We start from the raw sequence: 19,260 nt of genomic DNA on the forward strand, positions 1-19,260 counted from the left end.
TCGGACTCGGCAAGCAGATAAGCATTTTTTTCTTTTGTCTTTCTCTAATGTTCTTGAGATTTTCTCCAAGCCATTGTTTGAGATTATTTATGAAAGTCTAAGTAGCAAAATGTTAATTGTATACCGCAGTATCTGTTCTGAATGAATAACAAAAAATAAAATATATTTTTTTAAACGCCGCACGCACCAGAGTAACCATTAAAGACGTGTTATTTGGATAAATTTAGGAAATATTGTAAAGGTTATAAATTTATTTTCTATACTTATAATAAATCTGTAGAGAGGTCAATTCTGTACATGAAATATATTTCCAAAATAAATATCAGGGGGTGATTAGGGATCGATACTGATGCCAAAAATGCAATTAGTAAAATTTTTGTCTGTCTGTCTGTCTGTCTGTCTGTCTGTATAACCGTTATAGAAACAAAAACTACTCGACGGATTTTAACGAAACTTGGTACAATTATTTTCTGTCATACTCCTGTGCTGGTTATAGTATACTTTTCATCACGCTACAATTAATAGGAGCAGAGCAGTGAAGGGAAATGTTGGGAAAACGGGAGAAGTTACTCCATTTTTAAGCTTCCGTCGCGTGTGCAACCTTAATGGTTAAAGCTACACAGAAATCATGTATGACGGAAATGTTCTCCTTAAAATTATGTAAAAAATATCCCACGACAGCATATGTCTATCTTTTATGGTTGACTCACAATAACACGTGTAACTCCCGATAGCTTAGCAGTTCGAAGCTTTCTCATTATATTTGTCTACTCTTACGTTTATAACACTCTCAGTCATCCCTAATTAAAAAAATTAACATTATTAAATATTCCATAAAAAAGAATCATAGAAATCGGTATAGAAACACCAAAGTTATACATGAAATACGCTAATAATAAGCCATCATGCGTGAATACTGAATCATGCTATAAGGATTATTTTTGTATAAGTATAGATAAGGTCGGGAACGCACAGGCAGGCGGCTTGCTTGGCACCTAGAGGCTAGCGAATCACCTAGCGAGTAGCTTCGTAAAACGAACATTCTCGAACGTCCGCGACCGGCTCCATTTTTGAAGTCCGAAATCCACGCGGGCGAAGCTGCGAGCGGAAGCTAGTATCTAATAATTAAACATCATAGTACAAAACAAAGCACTTGATTTTTTACATCCATATCGAAATTGCGATGGACAAAGAAATCTTTTTACGACACCATCACCCGCTTAAAGAAGTCCATTTATTGACCCAAGTTAAAAAAGGAATGTACACAATTTCATTTAAATACTAATTTCAAATGCATAGAAATTTGTTGGACGTTTAACCACCCAGCAATAAGTTGCATTTCACCTTTCATTAACCCTACAAAGAGTCTCTTACGTCTATTTTCATCAACGGTGTCTCAGTAAGTTTTTTGTAGCACGACTTCATCTCGAATATTTTAATTAGAAAGTACAAATAAGAAGCCATTACGTACACAAACGGTGTCGGAATGGTGGCGTGACCACGTGACAAAGCGGCAGGTAGGATGACCGTCACTGGTAAATTGGAAACCGATCGTTGCGTGACGATTTTTATCTTACAAAAAATCCTTTCTTCGAGTATTTTTATGTAATTTTCAGCTGACAATGGAGAGGTATCGTTGATACCCCTTTGTATTTCGAATCTTGATCACCAACGCACGTTTTGTTATGTCATGTTCAACAATATTTTGATGTATATAAATTTCGTGTGTTTAACGACTGCATGCACTCATCGTAAACATGTTCGAAAATTTATGATCATCCGCAAATAGTTTTAATAAGATAAGAGTATTACCATTCATCAGATTTATGAAGCGGGTATACCATTCTGCTTTGAGATTGAAGCTTCGATAAAATAAAGCAAAGCAGAGTGCGTTGTGATTTATCCCGAGTTATAGTCCGTGTAAAACGGGTGTACTCTTTAGATCAACGTAAATATCCGCATTACGCTTCCACTCCCTCTGAACTCTATTGATTTATAGCTACGGTTTTAAAAGCTAACTTTTTATAAAACAACCCGGCCAGTTGTTTCCAACTGTCTGCAGCATCTGGCTTCTTTACTTCTGTTTTCACTTGCTGTTTGCCAGAACTTTGTCGTTTTAAACTTTGCTTGTGAGATAATTTTAAAGGGCCATTGTATATAACGCCACAATATCAGAGTCTCAAATGAATTAAAACAGATTGAAGAACAAACGTTGATAGTTGAATGGTAAATACTGTTGGCTGCGCAGTTTAATCAATAATGCAGAAAGTTCTCATTCTGTTTCAACGAACATAAATCCTTATTAATCCTCATTTGGAAGTCAATTGAATAAGCAATAATGAAAGACAGAACGCAAAGCTATAATTCTAAAGTGCACTTTCTGTCTTAGTAGTTAATATTATAAATCAAATACTCGTGTAGTTGTCATCGGTGCTACAATATCAAAGCTCGGTAGATAAACCGGGTTATTTAAAATGTTATCCGTCGACAAGGATTTAGTTGGAACATGCGCCTACACAAACTCGTCGGCTGCTCGCCGCGGCCGGGGGCGGATATTTTGTATTACGGTTACTTGTGCTATCTTCGTGTCAGTTTATTTAGCTTAACACTAACTTAATTGGCTATAAATTAAGCAGCTGAGAGTTAGCTAGTTACCAAGTGAACGCCGAGCTTCCTCGTCTTGTTAGCTCTTTCTATAGCATTCGAGTAAATGCGAAAATTTATGTAGGTATTGTGATTCTGCGTGAATTGTAAATACTCATTGTTTTAGACTTCATTATTTCCACCTTGGTACTCTTGGATTGTGTTTATTGAACTTGTTACACATAATTACGTCTGAACAAACATCCGTTGTGATTACTCGGCAGTCGGGGTACAAAACCGCGTTTCATTAGTCAGTTTGTCATTTTCTAGAGGAAACGTAATTCAATTAGGAAAAAGACGTAAATTTATTTACACTCGTTTTAGTTAAAACAATGTCTACATGTTTGTAATGTCTCATTTGCTTATAACATATTTTCAGATAGGAAAACTTTAGTAAAACAGTTGTATACATGTCATGGGCTTAAAACAAAGATGGCTTCACTGTGCCACTAGCACTACGCAAAAACTATACGCTTTTACATAAAATATGACATGTAACCCCTACCACTTGTTCCTTTCGCCCATTTGTTCGTAGTCGCTGATGCGGACTAAAACAAGGTGGAGTCACAATTAGCGGCAGAACTAGAGTACTTAAGTGTCTGCGATGTACGCCCACTTTTGCAAATCATGGGGATGCGCGGCGGTTAAGGCGAAGTTGTATACGTATTTTTATTTATAAAGAAAGAGTATTGGATTATTTCGAAATTATGGATTTTGTGTTAATAGCATCGGTAGGTATATAGGTACTACGTACTAGATTTGGCGTTTCGAACATTCACTGTGTTCAACTGAATTGAACTGTCATCCATTCAAACTGATATTAGTATGGTATCAATATTGATGCTCGTGGTCGTGTATGGAGTGGCGCTTATAATATAAAAATGCGAGTCTAAGTGCAAACCTGGATGTGAATAAAAAATATTAGTCAAGTTCAATTATTTGTTGTTCAAGTGAATAAATAAGTTATACCAGTGACGTTTTTGTTGCCATTTTACTTCAGATATTGAACAAATAGTTTATATGGACGTTTGTGTCTATAGAATATACGTCAATGATTAATGACAATTATAATCGTAAAAAATTTAAGTGCAAAATAGTGTAAAAAAGACTTTATATCACTACATGCTAAAGTCGATCAAACGCATTAATCAAATCAACGGCGAAGGACGTCTATGAATATGTGAGCTTCATGCATATGCATGTTGCATCTAAATCCAACTGTGAATTTCTAAGTGAGCCTTTTGCATTTTGAATTTGCCCTTCGCCTTAACAGGTCTACATAGTTCCTGTACCTAGCAGGGATTACCTCACTTAACGCGCACAGCGCTGTTTACCCTCAAGAAAGAGAGAACTTTATGGTGCTTGTCCTACTCTTGTAATTCTTTCACCCTGTTTGTCTTGGATTAAACGTATGTCTTTGCTTTTAACGCTACTGTTTACACGACTGCCTACATAAACATTGGAGAACGCGGTCTATTACTTACCCGGTTATGAACCCTTTAATTGCTCTTCTTATTTCGTGCTCTGAAATATGGGCTTTGATAAGTTAGGCTTTGCCGCTCGTAAACGCGCGCGTAAAAAAGCCGCGTTCCAAATTAGTTTTATAAATGTAGCGTTAATCTCGTTGTGACCTCTGTACCGCAGCGGGTTCCGGCTATGTTCCGGAACCGAATGTTTGAAAATTCTCGTAATCTTAATGTCACATAAATAGACCTTATACACCTTTGTTCGAGGTTTTTTCTGAGTAGAAATATTTTTACGGTATTATCGTGATCTAGGCAACAAATAAACTGCCTTACGATTTGCCAGGAAGGCATTAGACATGATACAAATTGGCAAAATTTAACACACTTGTCTGGAATTTAAATTTTATAACAAGAAAAGCAAAAATTATATAAGGTGCGTTCGGGTAAGATCGGATACGGGGTAAGATCGTATTACGAAAAAAAATACCACGAATCTATGGTTATTTCTTAGTTTAAGCTATGTAGGCGGCTACGCTGTCTTTTTTTGCTCCAACCTATATACCACAGTTGATGCTACGACCAAGAACGGGTGCGCTATGTGCATTGAAACAAAAGAGGTGGATTTCGCTCTTTTTAACATTTTTGAGACTTCTGTTTGATTTTGTGGACCTTATAATACTAGCATTAGAAACTTTATTAGAACGGAGTCCGAACTTACCCCGCGAAGGCCCGATCTTTTCTAAGGGTTTTAAATTTCTATACTAATATTATCATCTATTTTTCAGCTTACACAGAGCGAATTGAAAGATGATCAAATTATCACATAAAGTAGCATTAATAATAACCAGTTTCATGTATAAAATGTTGGTATCGCTTAAATATTTTATGAGAAAAAAAACTCTACTGATAAAATATATTCACACGGCGCCTAATTCCGGAGTTTAAAAATGTATTATTCCGTCGATGGGAATTTCTATTATCGTGATTCAGTAGTGATACGAAGCTTGTTTCGAGCAACAGTACATTTGGACTAATGATATCCGTATTGTTCACGTTTCAGATCGATAGGTTCGCTCGTGAGGAAAATGTGTGTAATATAACGTTGATTCTGTAAGTCACTAGCATTTGTAGTGCTTCTGATATTATATTCCATTATAGATATTACTATGAGAATCAATGTTTCATGATCGGCAAATTCTGAGAAAATTTTAGATCAAAATAGGTTTATTCTAATATAAATTCACGTAACAGGTTGACCTCGTCTGTAAATGATATACTCTTGTGCCCAACAGATGACCTATCAACCCGTGTTAGCTAGCTTTGAATAATGATTCATGCTAGTCTTCAATGCAAAACTCTTATAATAATGAGTAATCTGGGAATTTTGAAATTGCGAATTCAAATATCCATAAAAATATGACAATAAAAACAGGCGCCTATATACTGACTTACATTTCTTGGGAATTGTTTGATCATAGGCCTGGTATCCATTGATCTTTGATACACCTAATTTGGTTTTCAAATGTCTAGACTACATCTCACGTATATACGTCCATTATTACTCTCAAAATTATTTCAAAAATAGAATATCTTCTCCCAACAGAACTTAGTTAGAACATAAAAATCATTTGTTGTATTATTCATATTAAACTGCCACCGTATAACCATAAATAGAAATAAATTGATCGCATCTAACTCACTGTAAGCTGTACAAACGACACGTCAATGTTTAAATCAGATACATAGCAAAACATAACCATTTCTGAGACCTCTTTACGCCTCCACAATGCTACACGACCGTGCCGCTTGCGGATAATTTTCGCATTGCCCCGATCGGATTTGGTGTCGATATACCTTAAGGTTTCTACTATCATGCTGCATTTCCTTCTAAAGTTTTATCTCATTTCATTTATGTCCGAGATAAGATCGATTTTAATAGTGTGCATTATTTTTGTGAGTGTAGTGTGTCCATAAAGAATAAGGTTGACGATTCGGGTGATAGCCTTATTAGGGCAGTAATATCGACATAAGGCCAGAGGTTCGGTTTTATAGATTAGTTAAGATTTTCTTGGGTTTTTGGTAATGTAATAACGTTTTTAATGTACTTACCTATTTGTTAAAATGACAATGTAAATTCGCTCAACAATTATTCATTACAAATGCATACGAATACTCCCTTATCTATAATCCATCCGTTACACGTATACACAAAAGTCAAATCATCAGAAATATGATTGATTATTTCAATCGAATCATGCTTCGTTAGCAACCGCAACCATGCGTACATCTGTCACATGGTCCGCAGCATTTGTGAGACACACAAAAAGCGACAGGGCCTGCGGGAAAAGGAGAGATGTATACGCGATCCAGATGGAAGAAAGGGACGAAATAGAATAATATTATCCCCAACGGATACAAGAATGTCCTTCAAGTTCGATGAATTTCGCGGAAAAAACTGTTTGGTTAGCGAGAAAAAAATGCGCTAATCGGTATTCATGACGTGTCATAGACGATCTTATCAACAGACAAATGTTTACACAAAAGCTATGTATTTAACCCGATATATAGAGAGGCTTAAGCATTAAATGTTCTATGTATACACACTTTATGAACTAAAATGCTATAAATCCCAAATTAGAATTCTCGACGAATAAACAAGAAATTTCTTCGAAAGCAAATACGTAATAGTTTCGCTTAATCCTTTACTTGAGCCCATCGTAAAAGGCATGGATTTAAATACATATATGTAGGATAATATAAATTTGCCGTATAAAGAGTCAGTTTATTATATATTATATCCAAAACACTGATTTAATTAAAGCGAAGAATAATTTTACAATAATATTATGCCTAATATTTGTTAGGGCTTCACATAATATACTTTAGTAGATTTTCTTCATATAGTTACATCAGTATTTAATAAAGTAAATGTGTTTTCTTACAATGTGGTAAGGAAACACATTTTGTCACCGTCTCCTGAGTGGGGTTAACGACAAATTGATTGCCAGATGCAGGCTTGTAAAAACACTCTCTAACAAATTATAGTTTTTCGGACCTCAACTAACGTCCATCCTTTTCTTAGGATAAAATAACATTAAGTTGTTTTATAGTCAATACCAATTTGGATTTTGATTTAAAATCAATGATATATTCGGAAACTACTATATATCACATGATACCAGCGTGTCCATTTTATAAATTCATGATTACTGATTCTGGCAATAATTTTGTCCATCGAAGTCATTTATGATGGCAAATCAAATAAATTGGAAATTTTATAGCACTAACAAAATATTGTTTTTGTACGTTACTAATTCCAAAATGCTTTACTGTGCTATAAAAGTGGCCGTTTTATTTTACATAAACTATTTAAATTTATCGTCGTTGTTTCATTTGTGACAGTGTAAGATGTTGGCTATAAAACTACCATCGATTATGTATTTTTGGATACAAATTTTATTAATAAACTTACACTTGGATAACGACGTATATTTATTACTCGTCATGACCAGCTATCGCATTTCTAAACTGTACGTTGATTAATAACATAATCGTCATAGAATAATATTTGTAAGTGGACGCAAATATCGTATGTCAAAACCGGCACCACTTAACGTAGTGACTGCCTAGCCTGTTTTCTTGTTGGGAAATGTACGCTATTGTCTCCGCCGAGATATAAAATACCGATATGATCCTACGACGTCTTCGTTGCAAGAAATATTCAAGGGATACGGCCCACACTTTTAATAGCGGTTACATCATTTCCACACAATGAGAGCGCCGTCCACACCCATTCTCTGTCCGTATGATTTGAAATTATAGCACCGTTTTATTTGCTCTCAGTGCATTTATATGCGGTCGCCGAGCCGCGCAACGTGCCACGATATTATATGTTAAGGCACCTACATACATAACGGGCGGCTAGCTGCGGCTGCGGCTGCGAGCTGCGACCAATGTGTCGCACATGTGTCGCAACGCCCGCTCGTGTGGGAGGCAGAATGAAGCAGTAATTTAATCCTTGATTGTGTTCCCATTTAATTTATTCGCCGCATGATCAAATTTGGTACGTGTTTGTGACCATTTATATCATTGTTAGGTCTGCAGAGCTGTGGCAGCTTGATTTAATTCAGCTTTCTATTCGGATACTCCGGAGCGGAGCGGGTGACATTGTCCGTATTTAAATCCCTATTTAAATGTTCATTCAGAATGAAATGCTTAAAGTTTCCGACTCTACAATCATCGCGATTACGGGGTACGTGATATAAGCCCACATTTGACATTGTCTTCGCGTTGTAATACTTTTGTTTAGTATGTACGATGTGTCACTGTTATTACTCTGAATAAAACATCGTAACGTCTATTAACAAAAATTATGAGCAAAGGCGAGAGTTGAATCGAAGATCACCCGTGCTGCATAATTATATCTATTACCATATTTTATAATACAAATTCTTCAAAAAGCTTATCGATTTATGACAACGCGGGCAGCAATCAAGTTATTAAGCTTGTAGTACATATTAACATTATATTGGAGCAGATTTTTAGACAGTATTGGTGTAATTTAAAAATAGTTTTAGGACTACAGCCCCATATCATCATAATTACAGGCGGCCCAACATAAAGGCAAAGGGTATAAAAAATTAATGATGCTATAATATAACATCAATAAAGCAAATTGGCAGGATGCGTCCATAAGTAATATGGGTCAACACTTTTGCTTGTGTAAGTAATATTTTGAGACGTTTAATATAATCCATTCCAATAATAGTTGTTTATAACTTTTTATTGGAGGACCTCATTCTTGCGCTATACTCTAAAAGTTGTTAGCAAATTCTGTCTCCCGTCATTCGACAAGTTGGCGAAAGGTCTTTTAGAGTCTTGTTCTAAAGTCGAGACAAAATTGTTGTGGTCTGTCAAACGATTGCAAAAACTTGAACCATGGATGGAACAGATAATAATAATGCTCTACTCAACGCAATGTACGAAAGACTCCACATTTCATGAAAAATTCATATCGTGGTTGGGACCTAATGATTTGGATGCCATCTTTTATTGCCAACAAGGACATATTTTTCATTAATGTTTATTACGTCCTATGCTTTATGACGGTACGTTCAGTTACCTGCCCAAGGTATTATAAAATGAAATGACTTATTAAATCAACTTTCTGCCTACGCATTCTGTTAGAAACAATGAGTCGTCATTTGTTTCTTTCACACAAAACGAAATATTGTCTGATTTACACCACTGAATTGTAAAACCAACGTCTTGTATGCCTTTTGCGGGATATCTTCACAAATAATTAAATGTATCTACGCACATAAAATATACTCCCGTATATGATTCAAAACGAATCTTTTTTCAAGAAAGTAATTATAGGACTATTAAAAAGCATATACAGACAGTCCTCGTACTTACAGCATGTTAGGTTCTCGAAATATGCGACGTAAATCGAAACGACGTAAGTCGAGGTCTGCCTGTATTTAGTTAATGACATAAATAATGTAATAAAACATACGACAAATAAATAACATAACTCATGCTGCACGGTCTACGCGCGAGAGTATTATAATCAAAAAGCAAGGACGAGCCTCCCGCGCTTTAACTGAAAATCCCGCATGCCTTCAGCCGTGTGTCATATCATGTTATCTGTTACAATAATATATCATGTAGCAAGTAAATCAATAAATATATCACCTTTTGTATCCTTGTGTCTAAATTTGTCTTTCTCCCATGACTAAAACTCGAAAAAACTAAGTATAAGGGTATTTTACGTGTAAGGCTATAGAAAACTTTGCCGTTAGATTTTTGGTGGAATGAGAGTACTACGCTGATTGACGCATGCTAGAAAAACCAAATAATGCTACAATGATGGTCTATACTTAAACAGATATATAAAATTTTGTTACACCAAAATCAACTTGGTTACGTTCTTAAGATAATCTACGACATTTCGTTTCAGCTAAATTTTGTTATTCCCATATACTGCTTCTTCATTTATCTTCATCCTTCCACATCAAATAACATTTCACTAAGAACTTCGAATGGAACTGAAATTCAATTTCAACTAGTAAAAACGGACCGGTAATAGAGTTTACCTAGTACTGATCAAATAAAATAACAACTAGTGCGCGTAGACACCGTCCACGTTTACCCTACAGTACTCTTTAGATCTACTCCCTCAGATTTACCGTGTTTACTGTTTATCCGCTTTTTATTTATGTCAAAGCATTTCATAGTTCGATGTCGCAGTTTCAGAGTAATGTTGGAACGTTTATTGGCTGTGCTATTACTAGTACGACTTCAGCAAATATACTCTGTGCTTGGCAAAATAACTTACTAAGTAAAACCGGCAGTACGTTAAAGTCTCAGTTTAAATTTATGTATATTTCCAGATATAAAGTTAGAATTCAATTTCCGTATTTTTCAATTAATCGGGTGAAGCCGCGCGCAAACACGAACACGAACGGCAGACAATATCTTTCACGGGAAAAACAAAGAATAGAAAAAGGCACAAAGTTTATTTTACCGACTTTTTATTTCTTTTCGTTTTAGCATATTGCTATCGGCAGTAACTTGTAAAACAGATATCTATAAAATATATTTTTCTTTCCTAATATTAATAGTCGTTCACATCGGCCTTACTACATTTGCCCCATTTCTTGTTCCGCTCCTCAACTCAGAGTATCTGTTCTGTCGAGAAAATTTCATTTTTTCTTCGCCATTTGGCGCGCCAGCTTAGATTGTATTTTATCTTTATGCGAAATCATAATTCATGCTGTTTTTGCTTCTTTCTACAACGGATGCTGTTAGGTGTTTAATGTTTTTCCTCCTATCTGCGTTACATGCAAATGTCGCGCTCACAATTGTTTATTGTTACCGATAAGATCGCAATTTGTGATAGAGTTTAATTGATGCTGCCTCAAGTGGACTGAGTGGGATCCGTTGACTTGTAACCATTTTGTTTTTGTTCCCCAATTATACAATGAGAGGTACGTCAAACGGAAGATTGATTAAACTCAAAAGACGAAATGTTTGATTAACGAAAAAAATGTTTACATATCATATTTCGTAAGTTCGTGGCTGTTGTTTTGTACAGACCTTTGATTTGACCCCCAAGAGCGTCCGCTCGCTACCCACAAAACAAAATGATAAATGAAGATCATCGGTAGTTACGCGTTACATAAACGCTGATGGATTGATTGTAAACGAACGTGTGTGTGCGCATCGATCGATTAGTTCCTGCCCGGCCGCAGCCCGAGCCCCGAGGCTCGCCTTATGAACGATTATCTTTAATGGATTTCGTAAACTTAAATATTCCAACGTGTTAGCTTCTAAGATATATTTAATTACAATTTTATATTGACCTTATTGCTTGACTTATACAAATGCACGTTGAATATTATATACTCATAAAGCTTGTAAATATTAATTGTTACTTGAAATACTTCAAACCAAAAAAAGGTTTTTGAGTAATCAAAATAGCACCTAAAGTCAAACACGAAAGATTAATTAAATAATATTCAATAAACGTTGTTTGATTAACAAAAGAATAATCTGTGGCGGCATCTAACACAAATACAGTACCACTCGACGGGCTATGTTTTCAATCACAGTCATTCATTATTCACTCTTCCCTCTATAGATGCCGAAGTATATTCACGTCGTTTTATTTTGTTTGACTTTCATATTTCAAACTCCTCCAGTGAAGTCGCACGATACAATACTTGTAGTAATTGAATTGGTTAAAAACTTCATTGTCAGCGTATTCTGGAACGTGGACGGCGAATGCCAGGCGTTTCATAAAAACTTTTAGGGTCCTAAAGTAATTAGTCTAGATCAGTCAGTTCGCTCTCGGCAGTATCTTTCTAATTTCGCTTGATTTATGTAGACCCATTTTAAATGAGGCTTGATTAAGAATGTAGTGGAAATAGCTCGTGTTTTTGTTGCGTACGCGTATGCAATCTCGAGTGTGTTTTTTGTCGTCATTAGTTGACGTGGAGTAACACTTCTGAGATGTAATACCGTGGTCTAAAAAAATAAATTGTGTGAAAAATTACGATGATTACATCTAATAACGGGTGGATGGCCGGAGTCGTTTGATGGCCTCTGCCACAGATTGGCGTCATTAGCCACAATGATAGCAACCTAAAAGAGTAATTTTGTTTTCCTTGCCAGTCTTTGTTTAACATTGCATGCTTTCTAAACCAGTTTGTTTCGTAAATATATTTTCATCTGTGCATCATCTTTGTTTACCTTTGCTTTAAAGAGCTTTGCGGGCTGTAACTTATATTTATGATGCATACATAATAAATAAAATTTCGTATCATTGCATAACTTGTAATAAAATCGTGACTAAGTGTTTTATTATCAATCTGAAGCATTTGAATAACCCCTTTTAACTGAATAATTTGCCATAAGGACTGTATTTCATGACATTTAGTTTAACCGGAGAATATTTCTGCTAATTTCAATAAATACGTTTTCTACCTAAGTACATATAATTACATACTTCATAACTATTACAAATGTAGGCCTACAGAATGACTTCACTTAAATACCTATTGACTGTACTGGTAACCGATAATTTCCAAGAAATTGCGATTGATTACAAAACCTAAATATAACATGTCCATCGGTACATAAAAACTTCATCACGACGTTAAAACATTTGACATTTGACTCAGAGCAGCGCGTACGCCCAACAGTCCCCATTGGCATATCAGGCAATTAAACAGACCGTTCCACCGACGGTAAGCAGATGCCTGTCACTTTTATCAAATACATTAAACTCGTTGCTCGAATCGAACATTCATTTTCTTCTTTTTCCTCATCGCGCATAAAACCTTCTCTGAAGAGTCCAGATAACGGACAATGTATTGGTTCCCGTCGAATAATTAAATGTCCTCTTTTATCGGGGTCGGAGGAATTAAACTGCGATATTCAGTTGTTAATGAATTTTAAAAATAAAAAATTGTCGAGGCTGACATTCATGTTATCGCGTTGACTACATTAATATTAAACGATATTTATAATTAGTACATGGTAAATCAATTACTAAAAGCTACTAAAAATGTGACTGTGTATCGTCCATTACAGTTTTATAAAAGACTAGCTTAAACCTGCTGCTCCACCCGCGTGAAAAGGTTATTCCAAGATAAATATTTTCTCGGGATATAATTGTCAATAGCACTCAGGAATAATGTAGCATCCTATTATTAAAAAAAAAATTAAAATCGGTTTAGTAATTCCTGAGATTAGCGCGTACAACAAACTCTCTATTATATTTTCGTATATATAAAATAACTCTAAAATATTGAAAGGATAAAATGGTACTTACAAAACAATGCGGTTGATGTAATTTTAATCTGAAGGAAGGGAATTAGAAACTCTTGAACGGATAATACACCCTTAATCCTTTAAGTCGTCGCTTAAGAAACACAATAGGCGCTGGTCACAATCAACAATTTAAGCAGGTTATAGCTGTTTTGCCAATAATGAATCTTATTAATGAAAATAAAAAGACGAGTTTCGGCTAATTTATTAAGGCATAATCAGACACCTGTATTCTGTCTACGGGGGCATATCCATCTTTTAGATAAAAGAGTCCAAAAGTCCCCTATTCATCTGTATAGGTAAATAAAGTACCACTCAACAACTATCAAAGTTGTCCTTCCATTAGAATACCCGTGATTGCAAAAAGACGAATTCGCCACCGTAGACGACCATGGACCGCCATACCATATTCAGGGAAGAAACAACAAAAATAATAATCTTTTACTATTAGAAAATACGAGCGCAACACTTCAAAAAATATATTCATGTTAGATCCTATTATGTTTAATCCCCATTGTTCGCAAAATAGAATACAATCCCAACGATTATACGGAAGACTAACAAACTAAAGCCACGTTTAAAATAATATTGTATGAAAACGGCGCTACAAAAATTTGCCTTTATTGCCACCATTTTTCGGCGTTTGGCTGAAGCTTAACAATATCGTTCACTCGACGCCTACGCTTGAAAATCGTTTGTGACACGGCTTTTAAAAGAATTACCCATTCGGTCCCGTAATGAAAAAACTGTAACGCTCTCTCCATATACATATAAACGGGCTAAATAACATAATTCCATTAGGTACAAATAGCAATATCTATCGACGTTTATTACACTTTACAACACATTTAATTTGCCTCTAAATTTGACCGTACCGCTCGGGCGTTATAGAGCAACAAAATAACCATTATTATCAATAGGGATGTGAACTTTATGTTATATTAATTTGGTATTTAAATGATAATTTTTAAATATATTGCGTTATAAAAGTTCGTCTGACACTGGTGATGTTTGTTCGCAGTTTGCGGCGCCGCGGCCCGGCGGGGAGTCATCGTGTTTGCAAGGCCCCGACTGCTTTATGGTGAGTGTTCACGGGTAATGTGCTTAGCTCGGCTGTAAAGGTTTAACAAGACCCATTAACCCATCTACATTTATATATTGACACACTAAATCTGCATACGATTGCAGAGCCAAATTTAAAGTAATAAAAATTGTGTGTAATTATGCCAGAATAAAATGAAGGGAATTTAAGTTGACTCTTCTAGGATGAGATTCATTATTTGTAAAATAATATTTACAATATACCCTTGAAATTCAAATGTAATAGTAACTAGCACAACTTTATTTTTAAAAAACCTGACAGTGTTATAAGGACTCTAGATGTAACCGTTCAAAGTAAAAAAATCAAAGGAAACATAGTCGACGAAATTAAAATTTCGAAGTTTACGTATGACTATTATATTTGATGACGTAGTTACAGCGCCGAACATAAAGAAGGTTTAAATTTTACTTTATGGAAGAAGGAATTGAAAGCTCTCGTAAAACTTGATTGTTGAAACGTCAATTGGAACCGACACGAGTCAAATGGAAGAATGCATATTAGGTCTTTAGCTGATAAATTTACAATATCGCACTCTTAATAAAATAATGACCTATTTCAAAATTGACAATTTGTGGCAGTCGTCGGAAAACTAATTCTTGTTTGCTGCCTTTTTTTTGATGTTGCTATAAAGTTGAATTAATTAAAGATAGTTAAAAAAATTAAACCTATAGCATGAAAAATAAGGGAAAAAACTAAAAGGTCGCAAACAGAAACTAGTTGTCTGATAATTCCCACAAATTGACAATTTTGGAATGGGTAATTATTTTATCAAGAGTGCGATGTATCCACTGCCTAGTAAAGTATTGTGATTTCGACACGGGTTTAAACTCTAAAAAACGTCTAAGTCCTCCATCTTCTTTAACCCCCCCTTTGACCTTTGATAGTCTTCCTTTAAAACATTTTAAAATATCATAGCAAACATATACTTTGCAGTAGCGATACCGAATATATTTTGCTTTCCTTTTTTCTAAATAATCAGTGTGTAGGAAATAGAAATCTAAATGAAAAAGCCCGAAGCATTTCAAATGTAAGCCAAATTAAAACTAAAACCAATAAAATTTTCACTTCAAACGTTTGCACGGAATCCAGTCGACGGAACGTTTTGTCAATACCAGTAATTAATAACCGAGGTTGGCGCTGGTTCTTATAATTATTAAAGCTTACCGAGGCGAGTGAGGGCGTCAAGTTAACGTCAACTGCAACTAATGAGTGTTTCCAATGACAAATTCTGTAGACGGAGATACTGAAGTGGACCATGACTGGATATGTTTTGCTCGAGATCTTAATTTTATAGCATATCTTAAAAAAGAGAATGAATTAATATATGCCCTAATAAACTTACACTTACTAATGATAGTAAAGATGGTAGGTAGCTAAATTATAAATAAAGTTATCTTTATTTTATTAAACACGACAGACAATTTGAAAGTACTATTATAACAATTATGATACTATCTACCTGTAGCATAATCGGCCCGCATGAGTCTAGACTTCTAGATAGGGACTTTCTCTTTGAAACTTCGTACAATCTCGTTCTAAACTAAGAGCCCTTTAACTTTATTATTCTGTCGTCATCGTGGTAAACTTATATTTCTGCGCCCAGGTCTTTTAATGCCACTTTATTATGACTTTGATTGTCCCTTTATATACGTAGCACGTGTCTCTTTTTTGCCATTTCCAGTAACATAATGTTTACAGCGTTCATAGCTAACGAGCTCATCCCAATTTTGAAAGTAATGACAAACGACTGTATCTACACCAGACACCACCTATAAAGACTAATTTGACAAAAAGAAATATTTCATATAAAACTAACGCTTGTTACTACGATGAGCATTCAAGTTTTAAATTTGTCCGTGTCAGTACCAACAATCCATTTGTAGACACTAATGACTCAAACACAAATAAATCAGAGGAGTTCAAAAGATCCGTTTAATGATTACAAATCTGTGTCATGATCATTCTGAACGGTATGCGTTTGTTGCAGTGTTGGGAAAATTGTGAGCTTCTCCAGTCCAACTATCAAGTCTGGGGTGCGGTATGCGAAGAGAAAGACATCTGTGTAAGTTACAGTTTATTTTTGCTCTTTTCATATCACTTAAATAATTCCCTTACTTATTCGTTTATTATTTTTGCAGTTTCCTGGCTGCAAGATTGCGTGCGATTTCCACGCAGAAGCAGCAAGAGCGGCGCAAACACAACCCGTCATACACACGAAAGGGGAAGGGGTGATGCGAGTGAGTGGTGCACTCGCTCGGTGGCCACCCCCAGCACCGCGCGCTCCCTCCCGGCCCGTACCACTCGTGTATGTCGTGATGCGCCGCGCCGCAGAGGGTCCTTGGCGACAAATCATACAAACTCAGGCGTTAGCTACTAGAGTCCCTTCGAACAACGAAGGAGCACTGCTACGAGTTCTTGTCGTAGATCCACAGGGTTTGGTTACCATTTACAGTCCCGATGAAACTTGGGTGGCACACGATACTAACACTTCTAATCACGATGAACACAAATGGACCCTGAAAGAAATATCCCTTATTCACCAGAAAGTCCTAGTGATAGGTGAAATCGCGTGGGAGCCAAGGATAGCCCGAGGTGTCTACTTAGTAACTTGGGAAGTAGACGGAGGTGGACTCAAGGGTAACCTATTCACCGATTCTACTCGAGTAACTTTGTCTTTATGGCCTGATACAGTTTATCACATCCAAGTTGAATTGGTTTCACGTACACCAGGCGTAGAAAATGAAAGATCAGAGACAATGACGATAGACACTAGCCGTGCTCAACGAGTGTCGACAGAAAGCGTCCAAGACGTACAAGTTAGCGAAGGGGACAGGCTCATGTCTGTTCTAGTCAGCTCGATGCGAGGAGAACGAGTACCAGAACGTGCTCCCGACTCAGAGTTATTTCTAGGCTGTGTATCAGCTATGATTGCTTTCGTGCTGGCGGTAGTGGCTGCTTTTCTATGGAGGCGAAGACGGCGAGGCACATTTCCCGGAACCAATGTTTATGTAGGTTCTTCATCAATTTTAAAAAGAAAACTTGTTGAAGATTTTGCTCCAACGGTGCATTGCTTCCAGCCTGTCTTAGCTCCGGAGACACCATCAAACGAACCGGCGCGGGATGTCGTAGTGTGACGTCACAGCTTTGACATGCTTTCGGTAGAAGACCCCGTCTTCAGTTCCTAAACTCTTGGGTGAACTTTTATTAAAGACGAACATGTTCGGTTGATTGGAAGAAGTTTTGATTGTGATAATATAATATACTCGTACTTTAACGAAAAACTTCAATAAGTGAAAGTTTATTATGGTGTTTTGTGTGATGTGCGCTGTGCGTTGCGTTGCTATCTCTAAAAGAACAATGTTTGGAACACTCACTGTAAATGCTGCTGTAAAATTATCATCGTTATTTTGTTTGGTAGATATAGACAAATGTAAATTAAAATATATGAAAATGTACGTATTTATGAAACACAGTAAGGTAAACACCAGAAAACTTAGCTTTGTAAATATGTTAAGAATGAAATAGTAACCATAATTTTTTAAATATAAATGGATTTGTACTGCTTGTAAATAAATGAATGTACTACGTGTCACAGGATAAGTAAATGTTGGAATTATCTTGGTTTCATATCTATTGGAAAGTCGAAAATGATGTTTTACAGGTAAGAATAATTGAATATTCCACACTCTAAATTCATGACGTAGATGTTAGTAAGATCTTGTTTTTGAATGTTCTTGTATTAAATCGTTAAACAAACGACGCGGTATAAATATCTAGAACTATTTTTACAACTAGTCCTTATTATTGTTTAGTTAAACATAGTTATTAGAATATATTTTAATATAATAGTTTTCATGACGTTCTTAATCATTCTAGTGAACTTTGTAATGTCTTCTTCAGCAATAAAATTCAGTGTATCTATTGTAAATATTTGAAACATTTATTGTAAAAAACATACAGAGAAATTATATTTTTCTTGGCCTTCAATAGAAATATTTGTAATGATACGGGTGGATGTATTAATATTATATTATATAACATTCAGAATATTCCCTCTACCAAGATTTGTTAACGAATTTCATGTGTTCTAAATTGTAACGTTTAATTCAACTTCTTTGCTGTATAAGACACTGTAGTTTTAAATGGTGTGTTTAAAGTCGTTAACAGGCTTTGAACAATGTACTTAATAGTTTATTTAGTAGTGAAAAACGACCAAAATTATGTTTCCCGTGAAAAATATACGATGGTTTTGTAACAACCAAAATTGTTTTAGGGTGTAAGTTAGGAACTTAATTAATTTATTTTTGTGATTAATTTCGTACCTTCACTCCGAATGTACATATTCTTGGATATTACTTGCTATAAATGACAAAGCTGAACTTTAACGAGTATAAATAAATATGTCTGCCAAATTAAATTGTCTTTTTCATTTACATAAATAAGAACGTTTTACGATGGCAAAAAAGTGATATCAAGACTCTAGAATAATATACCTTAGGACTATATCAAATTTACTTATAGGCATTAACATTTTAAAACTCTAACTCCAAAAGTAATCGGTACTTCGATATTAACCTGGAGTCTTCATGTTGCTTTAGTTAAACAAAATAATGATACTTAATATATTATTTCTATTAAATAGTACGTCTACCACAAATCAAAACACCACTGACTTGTAATATTTCAGTATAGTTATATACAAAGACATTTAAA

The 19,260-nt window shown here is 35.4% G+C and overlaps 1 protein-coding gene across 1 annotated transcript in view; it reads left to right on the forward strand.

Annotated features, from left to right (window-relative positions):
* The window catches only part of LOC115442332, a 40,379-nt gene extending 21,415 nt beyond the window's left edge, over positions 1-18,964 (forward strand). The window contains exons 2-4 of the mRNA XM_030167340.2: positions 14,467-14,526; positions 16,535-16,609; positions 16,686-18,964. Coding sequence (XP_030023200.2) covers positions 14,467-14,526; positions 16,535-16,609; positions 16,686-17,681 — 1,131 coding nt within the window. The 3' untranslated portion in view covers positions 17,682-18,964. The remainder of the gene's footprint in view (positions 1-14,466; positions 14,527-16,534; positions 16,610-16,685) is intronic.
* The last annotated feature ends 296 nt before the right edge of the window (positions 18,965-19,260 follow it).

Source organism: Manduca sexta, chromosome 11, assembly GCF_014839805.1.
Source record: "Manduca sexta isolate Smith_Timp_Sample1 chromosome 11, JHU_Msex_v1.0, whole genome shotgun sequence".
Lineage (NCBI taxonomy): Eukaryota > Metazoa > Arthropoda > Insecta > Lepidoptera > Sphingidae > Manduca > Manduca sexta.